Consider the following 24,304-nt stretch of genomic DNA (forward strand, 5'->3'; position numbering starts at 1 on the left):
TTCTTGGTTTGCTTTTGTCAATAGTGAACTAAAAACATCAGCACAGAGGATAAAGAGATACGGAGAGAGAGGGTCTCCTTGACGCAGGTCGCGGCTAGCTTTAAAGGATCCATAGGGGCTCCCATTGATCAGAACTGAAAAGGAGACCGATCTTACACACTCCATGATCCATGTTATCCATTGTTCGGCAAAGCCTTTCTTCTTAAGGACCTCTTCCAAGAATTTCCACTCGATCTACTTGTTTCTCAGATTCCCTTTGAGGTTAGGAGAGTGAGTCGATTCGACGAGTCGATACGATCGTACGCTTTGCTTATGTCTGTTTTAACAGCCATATAAGAGTTGGCACACCGCTTTCGTACGCGTGAGGAGTGCATGATTTCATGCGCAATAAGGACGTTGTCGGTGATGAATCTACCCGGAATAAACGCAGCTTGGTTTTCCGAGACAACGGATGGCAACACATTTTTGAGGCGCTTAACCAAGATTTTCAAAATAATCTTGTACGTGACGTTACACAACCTGATGGGTCAGAAATCTTTCATTGTTTTTGGGTGGTTGAGCTTGTGTATTAGACAAAGGTTGGTGTGGTTCCATTCAGTTGGAAGTTTCTCTGAGATAAAGAAATTTTGTACCTCAGTTACTATCGCTGGACCAACTATCTCCCAATAGTTATGGTAAAAGGCTGCATTGAATCCATCCGGTCCTGGTGCACGGGTTGCTCCGATAGAAAAGAGGGCCTCACGGATTTCTTGATCAGTAACTTCATTGGTTAGAGACAGATTCATGGACTCTGTAACAATCGGCTGAATGTTGCAGAGTGTTTTATGTGGGTCAGTGTGGTTATTACTCGAGAATAAATCACTGTAATAGCGAATAGCTTTCGTAGCAATATCTCTGTTCCCGTGAAACTCTGTGCCATTCAAATCTTCAATGGATGTGAGTCGATTTCGTGCGACTCTGTTTTTTGTGATGGCATGAAAAAACCGAGTGTTGCAATCTCTTTCATTTAGCCACTGATTACGACTTTTAAATTTCCAAAAAGTCAACAGATCTCTTCGAAGGCTACGAATCTGTTCCATCGTAGTAGAGTTATCCGTGTGTGCCATATCAATGGCTCGAGTGAGTTCCTTGATTCTAGTTGCAGAGTTGTTATTGTTTTCCCTCTTCCATGTAGATATATCACGTCTGCAACGTTGAATCCTTTCTGCAACAGAGCTATTCTCCATGATTAAGTTACTGTTCCAGCTTTCAAAGACTACTTTTTCAAAGTCTGGGATTTTGCAGAGTCTTGTGTCAAAATGGAAAGGTTTGAAGCCTTGATCTGTCTTTTTTCTGATTTTAATTATTGCTGGCCTATGATCCGATTCTACCATCTCCAAGTACTTTACCTCCGAAGCCGGGAACGTTGCTCTCCATTGATCATTTGCCATAGTTCGATCTAGCTAACTCTCTACCACATATGTTCCACGTTTTCCAAGCCAAGTCATGTTGTTTCCTTTAAATGGGAGATCAGAAACTCTACAAGTATGAACCATATTTCTGAAATCTACTAAGCTCCATGGTTCTCTTTGACGCCCACCTCTTTTTTCATTTGCATTAAGGACTTCATTAAAATCTCCACACATAAGCCAAAGACCATTTCGTTTGAGTGCTATGCGTTGGAGTCTTTTCCATAAGATATGTCGTAGTTTTCGTTTTGGATGACCATAAACACAAGAGAAGTAGAAAGACACATCTTTATTACTTATTTTACAATCGATGAGTCTTGGATCAACATCATTAAAGCAAACAGAAATAGACTTGTTCCATAACAAAGCTAAGCCACCCCCAACTCCCAACGGAGAAACACACTTCACATAATCGTAACCCAATTGAGCAGCTACATCACGGACGACATCATCGGGATTCTTCGTCTCGACCAAAAAGAGTAAGTCCGGGGAATAAGTTGCCTTAATTCCCTTTAGGCGTCGAACTACCAGGGACCCTTTTAAGCCCCGGCAATTCCAAAAGGCTGTATTCATGACGGCTCAGGTGGCTTTTGGCCCACCGTGCCTTCTCGGTTGGTTGTTGGGGTAGTCAGAGCAGATCTCCCGGTGTTGGTTGGTTGTGCTGCAAGAGTTGCGGGTATCCATAACCAGTTGCGAACCTCATTTGCTTCTGATTGTCGACGGCGTCTGGTGACAGCATCATCAATGTCTTCAATGGCGTAGCCCTGTCTCATTTTACAAACCAGAAATGGGTAAGCAGTGACATGTTCCATAGGTGGAGACTCGATTTTCCTCTTCTTAGATACAGACTGCGAATCTTCATCTTGTCCATTATTCTCGCCACACTTATAGTCCTTTGGTGTAGTACCTTCCTTAGGTTGATTGTTTCCTGGCGCCTCAGGATCGTAGTCCGGATCCTCATCATCATCTGCTGGTGGGGGAGGAGGAGGATCATTGTTCAGAGGGCAGTCTGGTGATTCGTGTGTGAGGAGTCCACACATGGAACAGAAGTTTCGCAATTTCTCGTATCTGAACTTAAGAACACAGGCTTGGTCCCCAAATTGGAAAAGACGTTGCAAGCGCAAAGGATCTTCTATGTTTCAGAGGAGACGAACACGAACATAGTCAACAAGCACTGCACCGTCACCGCCAAAATCTGTTTCCAGAAAATGGCCTAGCCTTTCTCCGATTGAAGTTATCATTCGCAGTGTAAGGAAATGGAGGGGAATTCCCCTAATTTGGACCCAGAAAGGTATTTGCTTCAAATCATTGTCGGTGTGGAGTGGATTCCACTTTTGAGTTACACACATCCACTCGTTAAAGGACCACGGCCCGCGGCGGAGAACAGAACTCATCGCCTCTTCGGATTGGAAAAGGAACTGAATCTTTTGATTCTCCAAAATACGCCCCGTGACTTCGTCACCCACACCCCAAAGACGAGGCATAGTACTGAGCATTGCTCGAAGGTTTTATTTCCGCGGGTTCACAGGTTTGACGACTAGACTGAATTGTGTTTCAGTAATCGCCTCTTCACATAAATCGACCGGGAGATTGATCGCATCATCTTCAATTCCTAAAGCAATTTCTTGCAATTGTCTCCGGATTCTATCCGCCATGATCAATATGAACAAAGGAAATGAAATTGTTTCACTCTGATCAACCCAAGGAGAACAGAGACATGCGCAGGGATTAAATAGGTTTGCGATGAGAGCAGTTAAGGGATCAATAACCGCCAGCCTGTTATCCCACCCTGAAGAAACCGCCGGTAACCGGCGACCAACGCTCACAGACAAGAGACACGAAGAGAAAGTCAACAGATGCGATCGCACAAAAAATCGCTTTTTCTCTCTCATTTTTTTTAGTCAAAATATCCTATATTATTTTCATTAAATTAGGTTTATGTAAATGGTGTACAATTCATATTAAATATTTTTATGAATTATGATATATTTTTTTTGTTTATGTATGGTGCACTTATGTATAGTTTTGGTTTTGTTTAATGTACATCTACATATAAATCCTGAATTTTATCAAAAAAAATTTCATCTAATTTTATTAAAATGACAAAACTTTCAATAACAATTTTAGCTTGACAAACTCTACATAGAAAGTCAATAATGAAACATTCTACACAACCATCCTTTTTTGTATGTGATATATACTCGTTTGTGAAATTTCATGAACATTTCTCTAACAGTGACAGACAAAGTCTTCTAACATGTCGACGACTATATGTAATATATAACAACTTGATCTCACGAAATAAAAAAAAACAAGTATAGCTACTCATTCTTCGTCTTCAAAGTTCAAAACCATTTCGTCGAAAAACTTAAAACCATCAAATCCTTAGATCTTAGACATGTTCAAGGTTGCAAGAGCATCACAATATTTGGCCATCACCGGTGGTGGGATCGAAGACATCAAGCTCTCGAAGAAATCATGGGTGCTTCCATGGCAAAAATGCACCGTTTTCGACGTGTCTCCAGTGAACTACACTTTCAAAGTCCAGGCTATGAGTGCAGAGAAGCTACCTTTTGTTCTTCCTGCTGTCTTCACTATCGGCCCTCGTGTTGATGACACTGAAGCGCTTATTCTGTACGCTAGGCTGATTTCGCCTCACGACAAACAGTCAAATCATGTCAATGAGCTTGTTGAAGGTGTTATTGAGGGAGAGACTCGTGTTCTCGCTGCTTCCATGACCATGGAAGAGATCTTCAAAGGTAACCCAAAGATTTATTTCTATTATTGTTTTGTTAAAACATATGGTGGCATTACTAGCACACAAACTTATTAAGCTATATGTCATGGTCTATTCATCTCCTAAATAAGGATTTAGATTAAAAAAAAAATTAGGAGGTTTGAGTATAATGTCTAAGGCGTAATATTTAAATTTATGTCGCCTAGAAATAGTTTTAAATTGGCAATATTACATTATCATAAATTGATTGGTTTTCTAAAAGATATGGTTTTGTTTTTATGAATCTGAAGGGACAAAGGAGTTTAAGAAGGAGGTGTTTGATAAGGTTCAACTAGAACTGGACCAGTTTGGACTGGTAATCTACAATGCCAATGTCAAACAGCTGGTTGATGTGCCCGGACATGAGTACTTCTCTTACTTGGGTCAGAAAACCCAAATGGAAGCGGCCAATCAGGCCAGGATCGATGTGGCTGAGGCCAAGATGAAGGGAGAGATCGGTGCCAAGGAACGGACAGGGCTTACGCTACAGAACGCAGCGAAAATTGACGCGGAGTCAAAGATCATATCGATGCAGAGGCAAGGAGAAGGGACAAAGGCGGAGATCAAAGTGAAGACTGAGGTAAAAGTGTTTGAGAATCAGAAGGAAGCTGATGTAGCTAAGGCCAACTCGGAGCTTGCCATGAAAAAAGCTGCTTGGACCAAGGATGCTAAGGTTGCTGAGGTTGAAGCAACCAAGGCTGTGGCTTTGAGAGAAGCTGAGCTTCAGACTCAAGTTGAAAAAATGAACGCTTTGACTCGAACCGAGAAGCTCAAGGCCGAGTTCCTTAGCAAAGCCAGTGTTGAGTATGAAACCAAGGTTCAAGAAGCAAATTGGGAATTGTACAATAAGCAGAAGCAAGCAGAGGCGGTTTTATACGAGAAGCAAAAGCAAGCTGAGGCACAGAAAGCTGAAGCAGACGCTACGTTCTACTCAAAGCAGAGAGAAGCAGAGGGACTTGTTGCTCTAGCCAGTGCTCAAGGAACATATCTCAGAACCCTTCTAGACGCTGTTCAGAATGACTATTCTTGCCTTAGAGACTTCTTGATGATTAACAATGGCACTTATCAGGAGATCGCTAAGACTAACGCACTTGCAGTCAGAGACTTGCAGCCCAAGATTAGCGTTTGGAACCATGGTGGAGAACAGGGGATTGGTGGTGCTGGTGGGAGTGGGAATGCTATGAAGGATATAGCTGGACTTTACAAGATGCTGCCTCCAGTTCTTGATACGGTTTACCAGCAGACTGGGATGCAGCCACCGGCTTGGATCGGTACTCTAAGCAAGTGACGCTGCCTCAACAGCTAAAAGGTTGAGAGCATGGTTTGGTCGTTTGTTTGTGAATTGTGATTGAAGATACATCCATGAAAATGCAATTTTTCTTTTTTTATTTATTTTAATCTCGTTGGAAAACTTGGCTTATTTCTTAAGTGTTTGAGGTTGTATTTGTTTTTAATTTAATTGTATTCTTATGTGTTAAAAGTGAAATAAAAATGAGAGACAAATATAAGAGGGTACTTAGACACTTTTTGTTTGAAATGAAGTAAACAAAAATAATATTTCATGAATTTGCAGAGACCATGAAGGTTGTTTTGTAGTATGATGTATGTACATATTTGAGTGGTATATGTATGTGTATCAAGTCTAGGCTTATTGTAATTTCTCCTTTGGGATGCTTGAGGACATCAAAGTCTAGTAGAGACCAGACTGAAATTGGAGAAGTTAAATGCCAAAGAAAGGCTTTGTTTGGAATGCTATATATGTTACACATCTAACCACAACAAGGGAGAAACTAAAGAGCAGGACAAGGTATTTTGAAAAGAAATGAGCAACTCACAGGTACATATAGATTACGGCTTCTTTCTCGTTGTCTCTCTCTATGATCCCCAGTTTGGTATGTTGGCCGTGGCTTCATTGATCATCTTTACTAATGTTACCTGTCAATACATTAATGAAGAGAACTGAGCTGTGCTTGTAATCATTTGGCCTAAACATTCTGACCCATGGACTGTAACAGAAAATGGGTAATGTGTTTTCAGAAAAATGAAGGCCGGAGGACATGTAAACATACCACACTTTGTGAAACACCGGGTGGAGGCATTGTAAGGTTCCTCGGTGGTGGTGTGCTATCATACGATCTTTTGTCAAATCTCCATTGCCCAATTTTCCCATAGGTTAATTTACCCTGAAATCACCACAATCATTCTTTTACATTCTCTGTTATCAATTTCAAATCATATGCTAATCTCAATAATCAATTTCTCAAGTTTGTATATATCGTTGATTACTGTTGTTCATATATCAGATCAGAATTTGAAAACTTACCTTCATATCGTAGTCACATCCATAAGTGTAGTGTATGATGTACTTGTCACCAACCTCTATATCCCATGGAGGCTGATTCATTACCACAAACAAAACCAAACCAAAGTCCAAATCTCTTTAGTTTAATGCATAGAAAAAATATTATCCATGTAACAAGAAACAACACAGAGAATTTCTGAGGTCCAGGCCATAACTATTTCACTCTCCAAAACCTCATTTAGTATCAACAAAGTTCATGGAACATTTCCCACCCTTGGCCACGACGACGTACTCTAGATTATTTATTCATTTTATATTGTACTAGCTCACGCAAATGGACATGGTGATACACTTTTGCTTCCATTCATAACCGCTACACGCTTAAAAACGATATACAAATTTGAAAAAAGCCAAAATGTGTGTATATGGTTACCTGAATCATGAAGTCTTTGTGTAGAATATTGCTAACACCATGCAATGCAGATGAGACAGCATAAGCATACCTATACTTCCACAAAAGATAACAAAAATTTGTCGTCAAGTCTACCCAATCGACAATCTAAACAACACATTCGATATCATATCAAGATATTTTTACATTTCAAGAACCCATCCAAAAGCCTTGTCTGCTTCAGGATCCTTCTTCATAGCCAAAGAAACATTCATCCAAGTTGGAGCAATCTTCTTTAAAGCATCCTAAAAAACCATAACATCAAAAATCTTTAGCGAGAGACACCCTTTACAACCTAATCCCAAATCGTACTTTCTACGCAACAAAAACAAACCTTTCCCACAATGACAGGAGAGTTTCCTATCGGATCGATATTAGTAACCGGTCCTCTCTCTTCTGGATAATACTTCCTCAACACCTTCTCATACTTTTTCGGCTCAATGTAAAAGAAAGGAAATGCAGCACCAAGCCCATCTTTAGCTAAATTTGGTATAGGTTTAACAATGATATGATCAGGCTCAGACATCAAAATATAACTGCACACAACCAAAAAACAACATATCAGCACAACAATCACCCCTAAGTCAATCACCAAAACAAAGAGTAAAATCAAAAGCATCTTAACTCTTCTTTAATATCTGTTTGTTGAAGCCATTGTACAAAAGCCCATGGCCTATTCAACACAACATAACCCTACAAAATTAACCAAAAACCACACTCAAAAAATCAATGTTCAATTTCTCAAAAGAACCAAAATCAATACACATTACCTGATCCATCCCAGAAGGTAAAGGCTGAGCAACAAAAGTAGGAATCTCATCCATATACTGATCCGGTTTACCAGAATGCAAGATCCGAGTAAACCCACCCATTTCAGAACCGGGTCCAGCAGAAGCTTGAACCTTTTTGAACCAATAGTACATAACTCTACATTGCCAAGTGTTGTAGACGGAATCAGACGCAGTCACCGCCGTGTGGAAAAGTCTCGTCCTTTTACCATTGTTGCGGTTTCTGGATCCGCCGCCACGAGGTAATTCGATGACTGGGTCAATGGAGATATCGGAAGATGAAGATCGTCCGGGGAAGCCTTGTTTGAGAGGAGCATTAGCGGAGATGATGATGTTGTAAGTGATTAGAGCAACGGAGAGAGTTATGAGAAGTGGGTAGAACAAAGTTCCACCACAACCCATTTGAGAGAGATTGAGATTTGGATTTGAGGAAGAGATTGTTTCTTCAAAGTCGTCGTCTTTGTCTTTGTCTTCTTCTTCTGCTGCCTATGCCAGTTGGTGAAGAAGAAGAAGATGCCGAAGAAATGGCTTACCTTTTTATAAGTTCTATATTGCTTTTACAGTTTCACTCTTTATTTTGTTTCTCTGTTTTATAAATTTTACTATTATTACTATAAGTAAAAACATTTTGGTTTTTCGGTTTAGTTCGGTTTTATAAGACCATATTTATCGGAATAACTTATTTGGGTGTTCTTAGGGTTAATTAAGTATTAAAATAATGTAGATAGAAAAACAGTTCTTGGGTAAAGAGAAGAACATGTCTAAACAGTTGTTGGGTGTTCTAAGACCATTTTCTTTTATTTTATTATTTTTTTGATGGTAAGAACATGAGATAAATTATCCCCTTACATATGCCCTAAGAATGCCAACCAATATTACTTTGGTTTGGTATACTACAAGGTTCATGCTCTAAGATTGCAATGTAGAGAGATTTACAAGATCTTGAAAAATAAACCAAAAAAATTCATCATTTCAACTGAGGACTTACTATTTAGTATTTACCAAAGGTATTAAGTAGGACTGCTACGGTTAACCAACCCAAACTGTGCTGGTTTTTTTGGTTAACATAACTATTTCTAGAGGGTTACCCAAATTAACCGAAGAAAATTTGGTTTTGAGAATTAATTCTGGTTAATTCTGGTTTTGAGAATTATAGTTTTTTTTTTCCATAATTACATTTCGAGGGAGTAAAAAATTTCCAATGTGTTTAAAAATTTTCAGTGTCTAGACAGAAACTCTCTCCCAATGTAAGAGTTTACAATAGAAACCTCTTATATAGGGAGAGAGTTTCGGTCTAGACACTGAACCAATTACAATTAACCGGTTTATCATAAACCGTTGAATCAATTTCATTTATATGTCTAATAGCTACTTCAGTTGACCGAACCAAATCGTGTCGGTTTTTTGGTTAACCAAACTATTTCTAGAGGGTTGCCAAAATTAACTGAAAAGAAATTTGGTTCGGTTCTTGGTTAATTTCGACTCTTTTTTGAGATTTGGAGAATTCGAGGGAGTAAATTTTGTCAAATGTGTTTAACAAACTATTGAGTACCAAATACTTTGTTAAACACATCAAGAAGTTGCTCGCTACTACTGTCCACCTTCCAAGTACATATTGTTCCTTCTTTGATTGATTAGCTTCCCGATATTGATTTCCATGTGTTTCGTCCATTCATGAAACACAAAGTTTGCAACAACTTTTGCTTGATTGTCACATCACATGCTTGTTTGTGTATGCGTCACATCTAACTCAACAACATCAAATATCATATACTGAATCAACCGTGTAAAACCACATTATGCTCATACATATGATCCATTTCTCGATTCTCGACTGCAACCACTTTCAAAAACATTCGAACAATAGACATTTTTGGAAGAAACACAAATGTTTTCGAATGCCTTTCTTACTACATATGCCCAAGCAATACCAGTATTTTATGCGCTCACAACACAATACGAGATTGGCTCTGTTTTTGCACTTACAAAATTGACCAGAAATTTAAAATGATCAAAACCAATTTTGGTGTCCTCGACCACATTTATTGTAAACATTAAGCTAAAGAGTTCCACTGCAGAAACTTGTCCTTGTGGTCCTCAAACACAAAGTCAAGAAATTTGGCTACCAAACTTCACTTTTGACCAGAAATTTTTTTTTTTTTTTTTGACTCTCCCTCTTAAATACTCTCATGCCTTAGCATCCCCTCCTCTATAATTCGGTACTAATCTATATATGCACTTATGTTTATTATTCGAGTACAAGATCTGAAAATATTTTGGGTGAGAGAAAGTAACATAAAAACAAAAAAAAAAATGGAGATGTTTTGGTTAACACCACCAATACCATTGAAAGAAAGAACAATCAAAGCTCAGAATAAATTACCACATAAGTAAAAAAAAAAAAAAAAACTATCGTTCTTCAAAAAGTGTGCTTCCCCACTCTTCGCTTTTGCGCCAACAATCTCTCACTCTCTCTGCATTAACATCATCACATGTTTAAGTAAACACAGACCAAATGAACACAAACCAAATCAATCTTCATATTTACCCTCTGACGTTTCGACTCTGGAGGTGACGGTGGTTCAGGTCTCCGATTTGAATTTCCTCGCGCTGTACCTTCCTCCTCCTGCACCTCGTATTTATCCGCAACCAACACTCATTAACACATTTGTATATTCTCACCAGTTACCATTTATCAGATTTTAGTAACCCCTAAGCACCGGCTTTGATAAGGTTTACCACTTCTACTCCTACACATCTGTATAATTCTATACACAACCCAAAGCTCTACGATCTTTCGCTATCCAATTACTCCAACAGGAATTCCCCACAAGTCAATGACATGTTGCATAAGGCTTCTAAGGAAATAACTAAATATGTAACATGTTAAAAGGTCAAAAAAATGGTGGAGATAACAAAGTACCTCTCTTGAAGAGGCTTGTCTACTGCTGTTGCTGCCTCTGCCTGTAGCAGCTTCACCTGAGCTTGACGAGGCTACGTTTTGAGATATAAAAGGCATGATCTGCTGAAGAACACTTGATATGAAATTCCCTTCATCCATCGTAGTTGCCGGCTCTGCTTGTGCATTTGCAACTGCTTCGTTTGTTTCTGTGGACGCTGTGGCAGAGGGGTTTGCTGCACCCTGAGACTCCGTGCTCCCGGCTTGGTGTTCTCGACGAGATAAGGGCCTCAAAAACTGATGGATTCTGTTTCTCAATTCAGACAAACCCCGACCGCCAGGAGAAGCACTGCTATCACCTACATATTTCAGAGAAGCAAAGATTTATGACATAGCCTGCCTTAAGGTAAAACATCATCTACAGCAAAGGGAAACATCAAATCAAACATAATTTGAGACAACCCAGTAATAAGAGGCAACAGACGTGAAGTTTTCTCTTATCGACAATTCAACAAATAAATCAGTACAATACTGTAGGGAAGTTATGTTAAAACTAACCTTCTCTTCCTGGAGTACTGGCGCTCTGTGGCTGCCTAGAAGATTCAGTAACAGGCTGATGTACACCATCCAATCCAGTAGAGCTGCGTTCACCAAGAGATATCTGCTGATATCGAGCAACAACTGGTATAACTAAGGCCACAGGGTTTCGAGGAGGTTCAGCCGAACCTCTTGTTGAGGGGGCAGAATCAGTAGTGCTACTAGGTGCTGAAGGGATTGACTGCCCAGGGGTTTGTTGTGTAGTACTTTCTTCTCTCTGGTTGGTCCCACTGGCGGGCACCCAAGATCCTAATATAACGTCCATTTTTCAAGATTAAAAAAGGAACTTAAGCTGAAGATTTTCAATATAGCAGGAAAGAACAGTTTATACTTAGAAATTAAGTGTATGAATAGCACCTGTACGTATTCTTATCTCAATATTTCTTGGGGCAGAGGCAAGTGATTGTCCAGCAAAAGGGTTAGAATGTGCGGTTCCTGCTTGTAAGCCTCCAATACTCGTCCCCAGCCGAGAGGAGTGTGACTACAAAAATTAAAGGTAGACACAAAGGTAATGATGAGCAGGACAAGTGGACACACTGGTAATGATGAGGGAAAGAAACAGAGAGACAGACAGGCAAGGGATTTCTCCCTGTAGGGGATATGAACACTGCAGGCCCAGCATTAACAACAGCATCATCCTGACATGTAACATACCAAGTGTCATATAGATGTACGGGTATATCATATTCTGTGAACAAAATCATATGCAAACTAATGCATCATTAAAAAAATTGTAAGATTCAGATCCACGATATGTAGGAAAAGAATACGCACAGGTGTTTGTCCCAAACGAAGCATCATCGTGGCACGGCCAAGCTCCAGGAGTGAAATGCCTAAACTCTCCAAGAGGGATCCTGATTGAAGCATGTTTGACTGGCACAACCTTCGGGTTGGCGGATCGGTCACATTTACATGATCCACGAGCTGCCTCGAAAGATTCTGCAGAAGAGAGATATGAAACGGTTATTCTTGTTTCCCTGGATTTGAGTAACCAATTCCAGCTCAAGTCAGTCAGTAAAAAGATAACAAAAACACTGCATGTCACTAATGTTGAACTAGCCTTGCTAACTTCAATGTTTCTCACATTGCAACTTTCACAAAAAAGAAACAGTTATTCCCATGGCACAAAAGTCGGAAACAATGAGTCTACAGGGCTTGGAGGTTTCTATTAAAAGTTTATCTGAGTCCCATAAATTGATGTAATAATTTCCGCATTGGTTAAGACTGTCAAAGCAAAGACACAAGTAGCTTTCTCAAAAAGAATGTAAGAAGCAAAAGTAAAAGAGCATACAGTTAAGCAAGCTGCTACTTCACCGATCAACAATTGCCTTGTCGATTGCAGCACTTCTGCCAAGTGAGATGGTCTTGGAATCCGACTCTCTCCAGTAGTAGAAGCAGAATCTTGCACATTGCCCATTGAATTTTCAGAATCTTGCAAGTTATTAGCATTGCTACCTGCAAAAATCACAGTACCACTGTCAGGCTCTCGAGACTTGTTTTCAACACAGAACCAAACATTTAAAAATTAGTCTAACCGTTAGCAGCAAATTCTTGTCTCAGATGATTCAGATATTCAGATAAGGTTGTCAATGAATCTGGAATCGCCTGCAGTGGTAAAAAGTATAGCTTTCTCATGAACAAAAACATGATGTGCCTTACAAAAATTATGTAACATGAGTAATCATGGAAACTAGGGAGCTCGTACTGCTGGTTGTGAAGATGTCAAGGGGGTAGACGTCTGGTCCACAGCATTTGGTGTGGCAGCTCGCCCTCCGGAAGAATCTCTTACAGTGCTAGGACCAGAACTCCGAGACAGCCTCTCATGAAGAGGACCCTGAAAAACAAAGGGAACTCTATAACATCCAAAACCGATATATAGAAATACGCAGCAAATTATAGGCAATTACCATAGTATCAATCCCTTCAATACCACCTTCTGGATTAGAGATCCCAAGTGAACCCAGAACTGCTGAAACTATCTGCCAGACATAAAACAAAGCTCATGAAAAGGATCACATCTAATCCAACACACAAAAATAAAAACAGATCAAACAGATAAAAGAGGGTATACCTGACCAAGATCTGAATAGACTCCATCTGCTTGTTCAGCAATGTTGAAGGATCCTACTACAACTCGTGATCGTTGACTGCCCTGGCTGTCACCAGCACTCAAAGCAGGATCAGCCGCTAAGAAAACAAGTTCTCCACTTAGCATGTTGAAATATAGTCTCACAAATTGGTATGTTGAAATTCAAAGATGATTAGGAGCAGTTTTTTGGGACCACAAATTTGTAAGGGAACTTGAGACTACCTGCATTACTAGTTGAACTCTCTGATACAGGTTGTCTGACTACCAAATGCAGAGTGTGGCCATCTTCAACATCTAAGATGGAACCGTTAAAAGAATTTTACCGGTAAAAGGAAAAGAAATTACTGGCTATCATACGACACTGGAATTGTTAACAAGGAAGTCAAAACCAAGGTCTTGACAAACAACATTAGCAAACTAGGGTTCACAAATCACAACTGAAAAGGAAAGCTCTAAGAAAGAACCGATGCAATATGCTGGAAAGAACAAAAAGGATACGATAGGCTGATAGGAGTTGATCGTCCTTCATAACTTTTCCACGACATATCAAGCGTTGTTGTTCCGTAACGACACCAGTAACGGAAGCAACCTGCTCCTTCAATGCAGGAACAGGGACCTGAAATGAAACAAGAAAACAGAAAGCAAATATATGAAAGGCTATCTAGGACACAAATAAAGAAGTGAGGACTGAAATAAGGCATTAGTTCCACGATTTTAGTCAAAGGATTGATATTAGTAATTAGAAACTTCATTATGCAACACATGCATGCGACGAAAGACAGACCTTACAGGTAGTAGTCTCAGTTCATGGAACCAAATTGTATAATACAGTGACAAGAATTCACAATAGAGAAAATGAAACATCAAAGAAAAGTAAACTACTATGGCTCGTTTTTCTTACGCATTTATCTACTCGTAAGGTGTACGTTTGAGAATCCAAAGTCTTTATCTTTATCTCAACCATAGCACTGGCGCATTGCGATGCCTCGACCATAATTTCATCTTTCCCATTGTCTCCCATCCTTTCAAATGCCTTCAAACACCTGGAAACAAAAAAAAACTATCAGCTTACATCTATCTCAGCTGCATGCAAAAACAACCTTTGATCAAACTGGTGTTAAAAAATGACTCATCAAACACTGAGACAAAACTCAACACTTTTTCGAGTCTATCGAAGAAATTTTTCATCCAAAACCCTAAAAAAACAAACTTTCATGGACGGCACTAATAACAATTTCAACATGAAAATCAAACTCGTTCAAATCATGTAGACATCTTAATCATACAACTCGTTCAAATACCTTTTGCCAAAGACGAAATTCTTAGCTAAAATCTCTCAAAATTCGTAAAGCTGGACACTTTTCAATCAAATTCAAGAGGAGGATCATGTCTTTAGCTACTCCAACTCCAAAGAAGCAAACTGGTAAAAGATGTGATCATAACCAATAAACACTTAACGCAATCTCAACTTCGAGAATTCTTAATAAATAGCAAAACATATTCATCAAATTCAATCAAAACACCAGAAGAGTTCTAAGCTTTTCCGGTGAAGAAAAACAGAAGAATCGATCTAAAACCCTAGAAAAACGAACAAAAAGCAATCAAGAAGACGAATCATTATGAAATTAGTAACAGAGAGGAATCAAAACCTAGAAAATTGATCGGAGTTGAAATTAGCTGAGGAAGAGAGAAGGAGATTTGGGGCTAAGAATCTGTAACCCTAAGAGTCCTTTCGCGGCTCCGAGAGACGATTCCGCGGCGAAGGAGAGTGATGAGAGAAGCCTGGAAAAAAAAAAACGAATTTTTCTGAATTTTGCCTTTCTTATTATTATTATCACGTGAGTATTTTTTAAAGTAATTTCAAATTTGATGATTTTAATTTTTAGGCAAGTAATTTTAATTTTGCTGAATTATAAGAAATAAATTTTGGTTTTTGCATTATAGGAGAGGTTTATAAAGTAAAAATATCTTTGACTTGGCATTTTAGTAAAGAGGATATTAATTTATACAGATTTGGTATTTTTTGTATTTACATGTAAAGGAATTTTATATCAATATTATTTTAGAAATAAAAATGAGTGATTTTTTTTTAAGCATTGTCGTGATTGATGAAAGTTTTTTTTTCTAGAACTAAATGAGTTGTAAATGTAAACTTTATTTATATGAAAATGGTTCGGAAAAAATCATTTTGGTGAATGTGAACTTCATTAATTTGGTGAATCTATACTATATAAAAGTCGAGGCTATAAGCTCCTTAAGCCGTCCATCTAGGATTTTAAATCACCAATCGCGGTTTGACATCTCATTAACTAACTTTTTTAACCAAGACATTAATTAACATTTTTAAATTTGGATATTTTCTATACTAAAATATTAATTAAAAGGAAAACAAATTATGGAAAGAAGAGAAATGTGAATATTTGAAACAACAACATATAGAAATAAGACAAATGTAAAGTATAGATTACAATATTATTTTTTATATATAAAAGTCGAAGCTATTAGCTCCTGAGACAGTTCACGTGATTTTAAACGACAAGTCGCAGTTAGTCATCTTGCTAATTAACAAATTTTGCCATTACATTAATTAACATTTATAAATTCGGATATTTTCTATACTAAAATATTAATTAAAAGGAAAAAAAAAACAGTATATGAAAAGAAGAAAAATGTGAATTTTTGAAACAACAACATATAGAAATAAGACAAATGTAAAACAATTATGGAAAGAAGAGAAATGTGAATGTTTGAAACAACAACATATAGAAATAAGACAAATGTAAAGTATAGATTGTAAAAAAATTATGGAAAGAAGAGAAATGTGAATATTTGAAACAACAACATATAGAAATAAGACAAATGTAAAGTATAGATTACAATATTATTTTCTATATATAAAAGTCGAAGCTATGAGCTCCTGAGACAGTCCACGTGATTTTAAACGACCAGTCGCAGTTAGTCATCTTGCTAATTAACAAATTTTGCCATTACGTTAATTAACATTTATAAATTCGGATATTTTCTATACTAAAATATTAATTAAAATGAAAAAAAAACAGTATATGAAAAAAAAGAGAAATGTGAATTTCTGAAACAACAACATATAGAAATAAGACAAATGTAAAATAATTATGGAAAGAAGAGAAATGTGAATATTTGAAACAACAACATATAGAAATAAGACAAATGTAAAGTATAGATTGTAAAAAAATTATGGAAAGAAGAGAAATGTGAATATTTGAAACAACAACATGTAGTAATAAGACAAATGTAAAGTATCAATTACAATATTATTTTCTATATATAAAAGTCGAAGCTATGAGCTCCTGAGACAGTCCACGTGATTTTAAACGACCACTCGCAGTTAGTCATCTTGCCATTACGTTAATTAACATTTATAAATTCGGATATTTTCTATACTAAAATATTAATTAAAAGGAAAAAAAAAACAGTATATGAAAAAAAAGAGAAATGTGAATTTCTGAAACAACAACATATAGAAATAAGACAAATGTAAAATAATTATGGAAAGAAGAGAAATGTGAATATTTGAAACAACAACATATAGAAATAAGACAAATGTAAAGTATAGATTGTAAAAAAATTATGGAAAGAAGAGAAATGTGAATATTTGAAACAACAACATGTAGTAATAAGACAAATGTAAAGTATCAATTACAATATTATTTTCTATATATAAAAGTCGAAGCTATGAGCTCCTGAGACAGTCCACGTGATTTTAAACGACCACTCGCAGTTAGTCATCTTGCCATTACGTTAATTAACATTTATAAATTCGGATATTTTCTATACTAAAATATTAATTAAAAGGAAAAAAAAAACAGTATATGAAAAGAAGAGAAATGTGAATTTTTGAAACAGCAACATATAGAAATAAGACAAATACAAAGTATAGATTACAATATTATTTTTGGTTATATTTTATCGATTAATATCTTTTAAGATAGTGATGAAAAATATTAAAAATATTTATTTATTATTTTTACTTAAATTTCGTTGAAAAATATTAGTCCATAAATCTTTGACCGCCTATTTTTTCCTAGCTATATCTTTCACAAATTATAGGAAATGTTTTATAAAAACTAAGCTGATAGTGACATGTGTATATAGAAAAACATTATTATTCTTGTATAGATATCGTCAAGTTGAAAAATAAATCCTAAAATTTCCTTCGCCTCTTAGTTTCCTATAATTACCTTGATGAGAGTTTTTGTTTAGCTCATATCAAGTTCGGCGAGCTTTTGTTAAAAGAAAATCTTTTTGTTTAGCTCATATCAAGTTCGGCAAGCTTTTTTTAAAAGAAAATCAGACGGTAAGTTTGTAGAAACGTGCATGTGCTGCCGTTTCATGGGCAGAAGAACCATACACAGCTTTTAAGTAGAAGATGTAAATAACAAATGAAAAGACCTTTATTTTATTATAGCAGACTGATAGTTCGTTTGTAGGTTGGATGAGAAGAGAATGTGCATATTGCATCCGCTTTTTTTACTTTATTTCTGAATAGAGGTGAAGATCACAACATATATGAAATCGGATCAAAAGTTACGAATTTTGATGATTCATGATTGTAATGGGCATGATGACGTTTGTGTAAATTTTCAAGAGTGACGCAGATGCTACGTTAGTGTGAAGGCGGAGAGAGGGATCTATACTTTTGTCGCTCATAAGTCATAACCATGTTTTTATGCTTGAATGTTAATATATATATATATATATATATATAACATATTTTTTTTTAATTTTAACTCTCATCATCAATTGTTACGATCGCTTTTTGTTGGATCTAACTTTTCTCCATCCCAGATGTTATATCCTGTGGAGATCAACCTCTATGTTACTTGGAGGTCTTCACCACCACTTAATATATTATGGTTCTGTTTATTAGATTGTTTGTCATGTGAAACTGAAAGTTATTTTTATTGTTTTGGTGAGAGTAGTTTTTATATTAAGCTTCTAAACGAGTCTGGTTGAGTTTGTGTATGGTAAATGTGCTAATTGGGATAGAGAATGAAACAAAGACATTGAGTGCTTACAAAAAGATAGAAATAGTGATACCTCTCGAAAAAAAATTGTAAAGACGGAAATTCATATACATATTGAAAATAATGTAAGAAAAATATGATTTGTTAACAAGAAAGTATAGATAAGCTAGCTTAGTAATGTTAAAACGGGCTACCCGGTCTGTTTAGGCCCGAACCCGTTTAACAAAAAAATTAAAGCCCGTTTAGGTTCATACCCGTTTAAGCCCGCCAAATTTATAAAAGCCCGTTTAGACCCGTCTATTGTCTTCCCTGATTTTAAAAAAAAAATGCTATACTAACTAATGCAGAAAATATCCTTTAGTAAGGATCTTATATTTAGAAGAGCTATACTAAGTTAGTATACTTTAGTATTTCTAACTAATGAAGTAAATATACTTTTGTAAGGATCTGATCTTATACTTATCATAAGCTTATGAGTAAACTTTTGTAAGGATCTAATATTTAGAAGAGCTATACAAATTAATAAAGTGAATATAGACGAAATACAATAGTGAAATTGCAATTACAAAAATGAGAAATTCGTCGAAGTTAGACCCATAAAAAATTTATTTATTTCATGAAAAATCTTGTCATCCAAATATCTAAAGCTAAAGAGAGCGAGCTATTAAACAAAAAAGATATACTTTTGATAAATGTTGTAAAAACCTAAATGTTGTATTAGAATTTTTTTAAGTTGTATATTTTAATTGAACTATTTGTCATGGTAATTTTAAAATTCAAAGAATTTGAACTATTAACAATAACAATAAGTAGAAATATAAAAACATATATTCAAAGAGTTTAATAAATATTACTAATCACACAAAATTTTATTAAAACAAATTTAAAAATAGACCCACGCATAGCGTCGGTTCAGAACCTAGTAATGCAAATAAATTTTGGTTTTTTTCAAAATATGAGAGGTACTTAAAGAAAAATATCTTTGATTTTCAGCAAATTAGTAAAGAGGCTATTAATTTAATAATTTATACAGATTTGGTATATTTTTAATTTTCATATAAATCAAGTTTATATAAAACATTAAACTAAAAATGATTTTTCAAAATATTTTGGTATTTGATGAATGTTTTTCCAGTGAGATTCCGGAGAGAAAAGACGACATATTTAGAAGGGTGGATGGGATCTATGCGAGATGTTTGGGTTTTTAAAGAATTTGTTTCTTGTAAAGTCGCAAACTTGATCTATTGTTTGGATTTTTGCAAAATTTGTGTTTGTTTAGTTTGCATATATGTGCAAATATTCGGATCTCGTATCGAATTCAAGTCTAGAAATAGTATCTTGTTCTATTCCCTAAGTACTTTCAATGATTTGATTTTATTTTCAAGCTCTAAGTGATGTTTTCTTTGGGTATTTGTCTTCTTTAATTTTTCCAAAACTTGTGTATACCCTTTTTTAAGGGGAATTATTACAAAATGCCTTCTTCTAAATGCATCTTTTAAAAATGTCCTATCTATAACACCTTATAAAAAATACCTCTAAAAATCTGAGATCTACTCAAATACGTGTGTAACGTTATAAAAACATACACAAACTACATTTACACGAATAGTAGTTACCATTATTAAGTACTTTATAAAACCTTATTAAATGTTCCGATTTAAAGAGAGGTGTTTTTGAAAATAAACAACTAAATTGAGCAATTTAGAAAAAAGACACCCTTAAAAAGTGTTGATAACAAATAATTAGATCATCACTTTTTCTTTTCATTTTGGATTTTTTCACCTTAATTGACCGTAGAGATGGAGATTTACGAATAATATATTAACCATCATCTAAATTTAAAGAGAACGAAGACATATTTTCTATGTTTTTAATTATTTATTAATATTGTGTAATGTAATTTCTATATAAGAAGTTTTAAATAAAAATAATATGTTATTTGTTGCTTATCGTTTAAAATAAAATAATTGCGTTGAGTTTATAATTTTAATAAATAGATGCTCATTACAAATATTAGTAACTAAATATGAAAAATATATCTAAAATATTATTTTTAGAATAAAAAAACGGAGAAATGGATTGGAGGAAAATCCAACTCCAAAATATAAAAATGAGTTTGAGATGCTTTTAGAGATGTCCATTTTTTCTTTTTTTCTTTTTTTTTTTTTTTGTTAAAGAAATGTAAGATTCGTCCATTTTTTCCTTAAATTTGAGTAACTCCATTTTGGAGTTGAATTTTTCTCCGACCCCTAAAATAGAGATTTCTAAATTTAAGTGTAAATTAAAAATAGAGAACTTCAAATATAGAAAAAAAAAAATTCTCTATTTTGTAGTTGAAAATGGAGATAGGTTGAAGAACTCTTACCCCAAAATAAAGTTTGGGAAGTGAATATGAAGATGGTCTAAGCCTCTATATAAATGATCTTAATATGATGTCATGTTGTTCTTTAGAGTAACAATGGGCACTCGGTTAATCAATTAAATAGGTTCGATTTTTTTGTTTTCAGGTTTTTTGAATTTCTGAACTTTTATTTGGTTTGGTTCGGTTTGAAACTTATTTTTTTTCTGTTCAGTAATAGGATTTAAAATCAATTCTGAAATAAACAGAATTTTTGATAATTCGGTTAATTCAAATCGAATTAGACAAAAATGAAAGTGAAGATAATGGGGCTAATCTAACAAATTTACGATACAAATCAATAAAATAATGGGTTACTCCCAATAAAATACAAACCCAACTTAAATAACAAACTCAAACTCGTCAAAATTTAGGGTTTTCGCCAACCATGTCGTGAAAGAGAATAAGATGATTAAAAAAAAAGAGGTGGTGAAGAAGAAGATAAGAAAAGAACGAAGAAGGAGGATCTCGGACTGCGGAGAAGAGACTGAAAACAAGAGAGGTATGATTAGAAATCTAGGGTTTTTTACTTTTATATGGTGTTCGCTAAACTAATAAAAATGATCAGTTTTGATGTATCGAACCAAAAATAACAGAGAACCAAAATTAGTTTAGAACTTCGTCGATCGGTTTATAACTCTGAACCGAATTGAAGCCAAAAACCAATATTATTAGTTCGGTCAGATTGGTTTAAACGGTTTATGATGATTGTTTAAGGCTACTTTAAAGTATTAAATATATATGTAGATATGAGATGAACTCATAATTTTATTACAATGCTCTAACACAAAATTAGAACGGTGTTATGGTTCTTATGACTTAGTTCATATGACATGAAATACAAAGAGAACTTAAATTAAGATTAGTTCTACAAAGAAGCGGCTGATAGCCTATAATGTTTTATCATTTAGGAGGGTTATTAGGGTCTCTTACCATCCATGGAAGTACAAATCCTGGTGGTTTATCGTGATGTTTGGTAAAGTAAATCCCATCTTTATATGCAATCCATCGACGTAGCTCCCCACATCGACGAAAAGTAGCTGCTCTATATACTTGAATATCATAATAATATTCTAGTTTATATTTTTTAGATATATACGATAAACGACACATCCATGCTCTCTTTTTGTGATCGATGGATTTATCCTGGAATTCCATGATAATTGGGACAATAGCATCTTTTAATTGTTTTACTCCTACATCACCGTTTGGATTCTTGGAACGACAGTGAACTTGTAGAATTGTTCCAGGAGGAAGGTGGTTTTGAATTTCTATACGATTATACCTGCAAGCTTCATTCAACCAAAAAAACATAGCAATGTAGAATATTGTTGTTGTTGAAATAAAGATAGTTTTTGGAGTAATAAAGGAATCAATGTAGAATATTTATACTTTGTTTTGTAGAAAACATTTTACCTTAATTTATCAAACAAACTATTTATGGTGTTGGTCAAAGGAGAGTTTAGTGTCTAAAAGTATGGTTAACCAATAGGATCAACTAATCTTTTCTTATTTTTTTGGTTAACACTAGCCATTCACTGATCCACATCAGCTAATAACGTTTTCTAAAATCATACCATGATAGCAAATACAAATGGGCTAAATAAAAGTATTGGTGGGCTAAATTAGCAACAACTCAAATTAATTCTTTTGCCAGCAAAACGCTTTGCATAAGAAATTATTTTAACGTTTTTTTTCAAATACTATTTAAAGTTTAATTTTCGTGGTAGAGAAATACTATCTATCTACATATACATTTTTACAGGGTTTTTTTTGCATAAATTCATTTGGATCCGGTTTTACCCGGGTTTAACTCTATCCGGATCTTGAATAAGAAATTTTAGGAATGTTGTAATAAAAACAAACAAATATTTTGAGTATAATTGCTCTTATAATTTGGTTTAATGTTATTACCTAAACTAATTGCCATATTAATCGGCTCTATTCCTTTTTATCTCTAATTGATTTCGAATCTTTACACAATCTAAGCTAAGAAAATTCGTTAAGGAAATCTTAAATAAAAAACGACATTAACTCTTAAATTACCCATATTTTATGGCAATTGGATCTTCAATTAAAAATCTGCAAAATAAAAACAAATAAGAACATAAATGGTTGAGTATATGACGAAATCAATAATATATATTGAAATCGGAAGTTAATATACGCCCTGATTTTAGGTAATTACCATAATTACTCGATATCTAATAAAATAAATATTCGAAATTTAAATTCATATCTCATATATTAAGCAACTACCAAATCAACAAATAATCAACAAAATCCTAATGAATAACAATAAGCTTCGTTTTTTCCTAAAATATCGAAATCATTAACTATAACCGCACGAAATCAGGAACGTAATTTTATCAAATCAAAAATTAAGGAATGATGATTTGAAATATTTTATATGTTCACTGAATGAAAGATTTGAGATATTCAAAATTTATGGGAGAATATTCCTAAACCAGAAACTAAATATTGTATACTTGAAAGATAATGTATAGATTTATTCATATTTAACCTAAAAGTAACACTGCATAAGGCGATCTTCTTGACTATAAATACATCATCCCATTTCTACAATTCTCAATAACCCAAACGTGTTGGATTCACGTACCTTGACGACAATGAGCCTTTCAATATAAGTTGGCACAGTCATGTGGAAACGTGTGGTATCAAGTTGTTTCTAATTATTTTTATTTTTTTTATTATTGTGGAACTAAGGTTGTGTTTTCTCACATGCATGCTATCATATGTGGGAAAAAAAATCGGTGAAAGATATGAAGAGACTCTCAATGTGCATTAACACTCCTAGATCGTTCATTTGATGAGCAATGTCCAAGTATACAAAATCTTCTTCTTATAATGATTTAATTGTAGTGTTTCTTATAATTAAGTGAGAAATAATGAGATTCACAAATGATATACTATATCTTACTAACTATTCTTTGTTTTTAACTACAGATTCAAGACCTAAAATAAGGAGGTATCTACTCCTAACTATAAATCTAATGATTTGAATGATTTGAATGTTTTGAACGTTTTTCGTTAATCTCACTATCCTCTTTTCCCTACGTTTTACTAATAGTAGTGAAAACTAATAAGTTACAATGTCCACTTTATCTACAGCATCATCTACGAGTAGAATAAACGACTCGGTACTGAGGTATAATATCTATACATTCTTCTTAACAAAAACCAGCTTCTACTGGATTAGGACATACACTACTAAGAATTCTATTGTACAGGATCTAAATTTGTGTGGGATACTTGAAGAAATAGCGAGGCGTGGAATGTCATTCGATGAATTACTCACCATCCCTGAACAGGATGAATGGGTTTATAGTGACGGGAAATCAACAGCATGTGTTGCTTTCATCCTTGCAATGTACAAAGCCGCTGGTGTATTCGGCCCTCTCGCTAATCACATTCAAGTCACTGAATTCACGGTGCGTTTCTTTTCTTCTTTCGATATCAAGTCTTTCCATTTAACATCACTCTTGAGCATTTATTTCTTTCCTATTCTCAGATCCGAGATGCGTACACTCCG

The 24,304-nt window shown here is 35.1% G+C and overlaps 3 protein-coding genes, 1 long non-coding RNA gene and 1 pseudogene across 6 annotated transcripts; 2 read left to right on the forward strand and 3 right to left on the reverse strand.

The window, feature by feature from the left end:
* Nucleotides 1–2,584: 2,584 nt before the first annotated feature.
* LOC110227567 lies at nt 2,585–3,125 on the reverse strand (annotated as a pseudogene).
* Nucleotides 3,126–3,621: 496 nt separating this feature from the next.
* On the forward strand, nt 3,622–5,949 carry LOC9308216 (flotillin-like protein 2). The gene is made up of 2 exons (XM_002872101.2): nt 3,622–4,207; nt 4,476–5,949. Exons 1-2 carry the CDS (start codon nt 3,847–3,849, stop codon nt 5,510–5,512), a joined length of 1,398 nt encoding a protein of 465 aa, XP_002872147.1. The 5' UTR covers nt 3,622–3,846; the 3' UTR covers nt 5,513–5,949.
* LOC9308217 (hydroxyproline O-arabinosyltransferase 1) lies at nt 5,903–8,319 on the reverse strand. Its single transcript, XM_002874201.2, has 8 exons — nt 7,748–8,319; nt 7,603–7,670; nt 7,312–7,513; nt 7,125–7,222; nt 6,960–7,029; nt 6,548–6,619; nt 6,294–6,407; nt 5,903–6,159 (listed from the first exon to the last, which is right to left on the reverse strand). Exons 1-8 carry the CDS (start codon nt 8,165–8,167, stop codon nt 6,100–6,102), a joined length of 1,104 nt encoding a protein of 367 aa, XP_002874247.1. The 5' UTR covers nt 8,168–8,319; the 3' UTR covers nt 5,903–6,099.
* Nucleotides 8,320–9,970: 1,651 nt separating this feature from the next.
* LOC9310315 (large proline-rich protein bag6-B) lies at nt 9,971–15,164 on the reverse strand. Of its 2 annotated transcripts, XM_021022675.1 has the most exons (17): nt 15,000–15,164; nt 14,652–14,770; nt 14,252–14,393; nt 13,849–13,966; nt 13,573–13,644; nt 13,333–13,448; nt 13,169–13,240; nt 12,967–13,095; nt 12,797–12,866; nt 12,553–12,716; nt 12,036–12,200; nt 11,834–11,899; nt 11,619–11,742; nt 11,223–11,510; nt 10,689–11,023; nt 10,314–10,391; nt 9,971–10,239 (listed from the first exon to the last, which is right to left on the reverse strand). In XM_021022675.1, the coding sequence occupies exons 3-17, from the start codon at nt 14,369–14,371 to the stop codon at nt 10,231–10,233; spliced, it is 1,926 nt and encodes a 641-aa protein (XP_020878334.1). In that variant the 5' UTR covers nt 14,372–14,393; nt 14,652–14,770; nt 15,000–15,164; the 3' UTR covers nt 9,971–10,230. The 2 variants fall into 2 exon arrangements, with proteins under 2 accessions (XP_020878334.1, XP_020878333.1); XM_021022674.1 differs by lacking the exon at nt 14,652–14,770 and having other exon boundaries at nt 15,000–15,163.
* Nucleotides 15,165–23,496: 8,332 nt separating this feature from the next.
* Nucleotides 23,497–24,193, forward strand: LOC9310317. Of its 2 annotated transcripts, XR_002331492.1 has the most exons (4): nt 23,497–23,596; nt 23,719–23,740; nt 23,884–23,920; nt 24,003–24,193. It is a non-coding gene; the product is annotated as an uncharacterized LOC9310317 (long non-coding RNA). The 2 variants fall into 2 exon arrangements; XR_002331491.1 differs by having other exon boundaries at nt 23,884–24,193.
* Nucleotides 24,194–24,304: the final 111 nt, after the last annotated feature.

Source organism: Arabidopsis lyrata (genome assembly GCF_000004255.2).
Source record: "Arabidopsis lyrata subsp. lyrata unplaced genomic scaffold ARALYscaffold_6, whole genome shotgun sequence".
In the NCBI taxonomy this organism is placed as follows: domain Eukaryota; kingdom Viridiplantae; phylum Streptophyta; class Magnoliopsida; order Brassicales; family Brassicaceae; genus Arabidopsis; species Arabidopsis lyrata.

Bases quoted from the DNA above. Each gene is read 5' to 3' on its own strand.
- LOC9310315 (XM_021022675.1), bottom strand. From the start codon at position 14,371: ATGGGAGACAATGGGAAAGATGAAATTATGGTCGAGGCATCGCAATGC. The intron at 13,241-13,332 runs GTATACCCTCTT...TATGTCTGGCAG, and splicing joins TCTATTCAGATCTTGGTCAG to ATAGTTTCAGCAGTTCTGGG. The intron at 11,743-11,833 runs GTCTGTCTCTCT...TAATTTTTGTAG, and splicing joins CAGGGAGAAATCCCTTGCCT to TCACACTCCTCTCGGCTGGG.
- LOC9308217 (XM_002874201.2), bottom strand. From the start codon at position 8,167: ATGGGTTGTGGTGGAACTTTGTTCTACCCACTTCTCATAACTCTCTCC. The intron at 7,030-7,124 runs GTAAAAATATCT...GTGGAAGTATAG, and splicing joins TTTGGATGGGTTCTTGAAAT to GTATGCTTATGCTGTCTCAT. The intron at 6,620-6,959 runs GTAACCATATAC...GTAATGAATCAG, and splicing joins ACAAAGACTTCATGATTCAG to CCTCCATGGGATATAGAGGT.
- LOC9308216 (XM_002872101.2), top strand. From the start codon at position 3,847: ATGTTCAAGGTTGCAAGAGCATCACAATATTTGGCCATCACCGGTGGT. The intron at 4,208-4,475 runs GTAACCCAAAGA...ATGAATCTGAAG, and splicing joins CATGGAAGAGATCTTCAAAG to GGACAAAGGAGTTTAAGAAG.